General features: G+C 29.1%; 1 protein-coding gene across 1 annotated transcript; it reads right to left on the bottom strand.

Moving 5' to 3' along the window:
- Positions 1–349: 349 nt before the first annotated feature.
- LOC136086068 (uncharacterized) lies at positions 350–919 on the bottom strand. The gene has a single exon (XM_065808336.1). The coding sequence runs from the start codon at positions 917–919 to the stop codon at positions 350–352; it is 570 nt and encodes a 189-aa protein (XP_065664408.1).
- Between the last annotated feature and the right edge of the window lie 5,254 nt (positions 920–6,173).

Here is a 6,173-nt window from a genome sequence, read left to right as displayed (position 1 = left end):
GAAAATTTCAGAATTGAATGGCTCAATGCCAGCTACTCTAAATCCTGTCTGTATATTAGATGGTGAGAAAGCTTTTGTATACGGTTCTCGAACTATTGAAACAATATCATAAATGGTCATTGGTCTTGGGTTTGAAACCATCCAATTATCACATGCAGAATTGTAAAACCTTTTCAATGGTCCAAAAACAGTTCTATCTAATGGCTGCAATTTATGGCTGCAATGGGGAGGAAAACTTATCATTGTAATTCCGTGTTGAATTGCAAGCTCCAAGCCTTTAACAGAAATATGACTTTCATGACTGTCGAGAAATAACAAAACTGGAGATTCCTGAGAACAGTTTGAATATTTAACAAAAATGTTTAATCCATTCTATGAAAATTTCTGAGTTCATCCAACCAGAAGGATTTGCAAATCCCACACATCCAGGAGGTCCTTCCTTAATCATGTAATCATGAAACTTTACCCTAGGAAAAATAAATAATGGAGGAATGGAATTTCCAATAGCATTAGAGGCACAACATGCAGTTACCAATGTTCCTCGTTCTGCAGATGTGATTCTTCCAACTTGTTTGCTTCCTCTACCAGCTAAAACCTTTACCGGCTTTTGAACGGTTGTTAAACCAGTTTCATCAACATTATATATACAGTTAGGATTATATTTATATCGATTTCTTACCGTTTTAAGATTTTGAAAAAACTCTCTTACAGTGTGTTTGTTAAAAGCTGTTGATCGAGCGAAGCTCGTTGCTTCAGGTGTTCGTAGAGACAACTCTGGTTGTCTTTTCATAAAACCTTGCAACCAATCAATGCCTACAATTTTATTTTTGATCCATGATGATGGGCATATCTTATTGTTTTTTAAAGCAAATTCATATGCCAATAATCGCGTTGACCTAGTTGAAAGGCCATAGTTCATTTTTGATGCAATTAGTAAATAACTTGATAAACTTTTTTCATCTTCTGCTGTAAAAACTTGTCTATTGTTGTAGTTAGGCTTGAAAGCTTCATTTGGATTAAGCCTCTTTTAACGACAATATCTTTTTAAAGTCATTCTATCTATGTTAAACTGGCGTGCTACAACATTCAGTTGTGTTCCTTCTAAAACTTTATTAACAGCTACTTTCATTGTTTCACTTGGTATAGCAACTTTATTTGTTTTTTTAATTCTATTTCTAACCATTTTAAGATCTGTAAAAAAATATATCAATAAAACATATGTTTTTAATAAATGCTAATATTTAACATAATAATATTATGTTAAATATTTTTTAATTATTATGTTAAATATTATTCTTTTGATATTATAAAATAATAGTATTATTATTACTAGCTTATAACATAAGTAGATTTAAAAAATGAAATGCTAAAAGCTATTGTTTGTTTATATATAGTTTTTTTTTAAATTATAAATACAATTCCATTCGTTTAACTGTATTGCTTATAAACAAAAACATGGGGCACTTCGTCTTCTATGGGGCACTTTGATCCTCCGATCAATGGGCCCCGCATAGTCAAAGATCAATGTACCCCAATAGGTATAGGTAACATATTGATAGCAATATCTACTGTATAAATTGCAGCCAAATAAAAATTATATATTATATTATACACCTAACACTTACAAATTTAAAATAAAATTGTTGTTAACCCATACAGACATCTAAATAAAAATATATTTGAATTATAGTACGATTTAAAAAAATCACTTTTTATGACGAAAAACAATATTTTCTTTATTTTTTTTGACGCTGATAACCTTACGAAAAAATATTATGAATAATCAATTAGGGAAGCATAATGGTTAATTAAATTGCAACCTCACTTCTAGTAAGGCAAAAATGAACGAGTAAAAGCCAAAAGATCATACTGCCCCGGCGATCAATGCGCCCCCATCTCCCCTATGTTCCTTAATCATTAAGATTTCAGATGTACTAAAATGATCAACTAAAAATAGTTATATCAATTTTTATAACACAACACCCGTTTTTTATTACGTAAAAATTTGTGATTTTTTTAAAGTATTGTGTCCTGTTTTTGATATTTTTATTATTTTTTTATTCTTTTAGTACAAATGAATGAAAATAATGTAATGAAGCTATAACCAAAAGGTTTTTGAGTTTAAACCAAAACTAATCAAGAAACATTGTTTTGAATTTTTTCAAATTTGCGTTTCTTACCTCTTATTTTGTTGAAAGTTGCCTAAAATATAATTCTTTTACAGTTTTTTTAATAAAATTTGAGTTTCTTATATCACCAAAAATACTATAAAATATATATGAACCGTTGCAATTTATTCTATTAAGAATTTTTATTTTTCTATATGAGCCACCTTAATCTAATCTAATTCCAAAAAAATTGAAAAAGATTAAAAAAAAAAAAACTGTGCATGCGTAAGGATTTGAACTACGGCAATTCACTTCAAAAACGCTGCGAACTAACCACTTCTTGGGCCGTCCCAAAGAAATCTAAAAGGAGGGGGTGACTTATCTATTTTATTCTTTGTCGAGTAAGACCTAGAAAATATTTTTTGCCGAATAAGATTTAAAAAAAAAAAAAGATTTGCCGACTGCGAACTACCCAGCAAATATTGTTTTAGTGGATTTGCAGAAGACCTATATAAGCATTTTTTAGCGATTTATTTGAGGTTTGCTCATCCGTTATATAAAGGACCATTATAGGCAGTCGCTATAAATAGCAAGCCAATAATTTTCCGTCATTTTGATAGTGTCATTGGCCTCTAAGTAACCGATGAGCAAAACTACAGCGGTCCACTCAAAATTGCTATGTAGGTCCACTTAAATTCCGCTATAGAATGTTTGCCGACTAATAAATTTTTTTTAGGCTCCCCTCCTTGGTATATCTCTGACCTCATTGGCCACTAAGGCGTTTTATTCTGTATTATATATATTAATATATAAAAAAATAAAGATGACGGGTGGTTGTCACGATTGGTTTGCTTACCACATTTTCCAGACTTTAGTTCTTTTACATTTAAAGCCAAAAATAAAAATATAGTTGGGCAAAATACACTGGGAAATAAGTACAGCCACAAAGAAAAAAGTAATCTAGCTATGGAGTTTGAGTGTTGACATCATACAACGAGTGACATAATTTTAAAAAAAGAAATTTTTTTTAAAAAAAAAGCTATAATCCGCTTTCTCCATGCTATCTTTTTTTTTTTTTTAATTTATTTATTTCGCCGTTTAATAACTTTTACAATTTACAAGGTTTATAATTAAAAAAACTGGCGGGGCAAGTAGAAGACATTATTTTGTCTTATTACCGAGCCCCAATCGTACGTATTTACAATAGCCGGATAATATATTTATACTTTACAAACTATTTATTAAAAATTATAAATGTAAAAATAAATAACAATTAGTTGAAGAAATACTTCAAGTACTTCAAGAACAATATTCATGTTAAGAGTAATAATCGAGTAAACAATAAAAAACTGAAAGAAAAGTAAAAAAGAAAAACAAAAAATAAATTAATTAATTAAAAAGCACGTATTTTCAAGAGCCACACTATATACGTATATTATACAAAAAGCCACACTATATACGTATAACATACAAATATTTTTAACTGAACTTCTTCTGACTATCACACTAACTTTCTTCGTTCTTCCTTTACTTTCTCATTTCTTTAGTTCTCATTTACTCTTGGTCAGCGAAGCGGGTAATGATGGTCTTTAGTGAGCTGAACTTGTCTTAGCTGGCCCGGGTATATAGCCTCTATATGGCAATTATCCAGAGAAGGATAAACCACAATACCCAAAAGGCAATAAATCAATAGATTAAAATACAATAACAAATAATTTAGTCAGTTTATGCCGTAAAACCAGGTCATTTGTGAATAAGCTAGAAAGCTATTTTATACGGTGCAATGACCTATCTCTTTTTTTAAATCTTTTATTGAGTTATCGTTTTCAAAGTCGGTTTTGCACGGCAAGTAAAAAACAAACCTATCATAGTTGTTAATATTATTTTTACTTTGAAAACATGTTTGATTACAATATTATTTTTTATTTCATTGATTATTTAAAGTGTAGATTTAGCAAACACCCATGTTGTTAGTGTGAGATTAAATCTTTAAAACCCACTGCATATGGAAAACTTTGCACCTTGGAAGCATAAGACAATGGCAATGATTGCACGAAGTCGCTCAAAAGGGTGAATGAGCTGAAATTCCTTACTGAAGCAAAAAGTCATTCATAAGCCCAGGATTTTTGCCGTGCTTTAAATTCATTCTAGAAAGTTGTTTCAGCTTGTTTTGGCTGTTCTCTTTCACCTGATTACGTTTTGAAAATCAAAGATTTCAAATTGAGTTTTCTGAAGCTTCACATTTCTGTCTCTCCAAAGGTTCATCCTGTTTTTCATCATATTAACAACTTATCACGGTGAAAAAATAAGCCTAGGACAGTACAGTGAACAAGCCACCGAAGCTTTGCAGTCTTGTTTTCTGTGTATTTCTATTTAATATTTAGACTTTTTAGGTGGTTTTAAAACTGTTAATAAATCTGTTGGTTTTCAATGCAAGATTTGGAAATAATTTATTATGGATACTTTACGGTATCCAGTATCACAATTTCGATGGGATCTTTCATCAGTAATAGGGTCTCAAATTTTCAGGGTGTGTTGTTTTTACCAACGGATTTTTTTTACCAACGGATCATTTTTATGAGGAAATGTAAAGGTTCGACATGATGTTTTAGTTTTATTGACTTTTAATGTTTCTGATATCAAAATGGATCCTTTTTTACAAAATGGGTGCATGTTCCCATACAGATTTTTCTTGGTAAACATGATTTTTATAGTTTTTAGTTTCAAATTGAAGTTTTTTTGTTTGTTTTGATAAAATATCTGTAATATTATATATTAGTAGTATATATTAGTGCTATAATATTATGAATATAATGTAATTTTTTTGTAAATAAATTCTTTTGCAATAATTTTTAAACTTTGTTCAAATTCTGAAATGTTCGATTTAGAAAATAGTAGTAGAAATTTCTAAAAAAAGGGACTTAGCTACAATGAAATTAAAAGCAACATATTGGAAACAACATATTCGGATGTTGATAGTGAAACTGAAAATACAAGTGAATACTACTACTTAAAAGTAGTGTTCATGCCATTTGTCACAATGACGACATATACAATGTAATGAGAAACTGTAATAAGGTTCTCTCTTATTACTGATGCCATGTAAAAATTACATGTAAAAAAATGCTTCATTTTTTTACAACTCAATGACACCTCTTAAAAATATCAGAAATTTGTAAACACAAGTAATAAAGTATTTAAGGTACAGCTAATATTGTACACACATAGTTAGTCAGTACACAATAAAAAGTGTGTACAGCTAATATTGTATCATTTCAGAAATAATTGTATTTTACTCGAACCAGAAGTTAAACAATCCATAGAAGAACAGATTATCCCAGCTAAAAGCAAACATAGCGGTATCAGATAATACAATCCTAAGACCCCATAATGGGGTTTCAAGAACCTTATTCAACAAGCTGCATCAGGTTTCATGTGTGATTTTTTAATATTCAGGTGCTGCAAATAAATAAAAAAATAATAAATAAAATGCAACAGATCCTATATCAAACTAAAGCTAATGAAAACTTTCTCCAAACACTCAAGACTCAAGTTATTTATTGATTATTGGTTTTCTTCATTGCATCTTTGTCTTTATGAAATGTTGTTCTTTTTTTTTTTTGCAAGAAAAGAAAACTTGAAAATTTGAAATTTAAAACGCGTTAATGTCTTTGAAGCGCTAGACTCTGATAATTTTTTTTTTCAAATTTATAAATTTTATCTTACATTATAGGACTTCAACATGATCGGAGGTTTCGTATAAATGTATAATTGAGTATAAATGTATAAGAGCTTATTTTCAAAACGCGGTATGAGTAATTTTATTTTTATGCGCCAACTTAAATTAAAAAACTTATTTAACATGAAAAATCATGCGTTAATTATTATTTTTAATTAAAGCGGCACATAAAATCGAAATTTCTTATACCGCGTTTTGAAAATAAGCTCTTCAATTATCTTTTTAAATTAAAAAGAAAACTTTTAATAGATATCTTAATAAATATTTATAAAAATATATTATTTATAACTATGAATAATTGTTTTATTAACTAATTTTTAAATTAA

Source organism: Hydra vulgaris, chromosome 10 (assembly GCF_038396675.1).
Source record: "Hydra vulgaris chromosome 10, alternate assembly HydraT2T_AEP".
In the NCBI taxonomy this organism is placed as follows: domain Eukaryota; kingdom Metazoa; phylum Cnidaria; class Hydrozoa; order Anthoathecata; family Hydridae; genus Hydra; species Hydra vulgaris.
The sequence above is the reverse complement of the archived record's forward strand: the minus strand, read 5'-3'. Positions and strand labels throughout refer to the sequence as shown.

Coding starts and splice junctions, on each gene's coding strand:
- LOC136086068 (XM_065808336.1), bottom strand. CDS start 919: ATGAACTATGGCCTTTCAACTAGGTCAACGCGATTATTGGCATATGAA.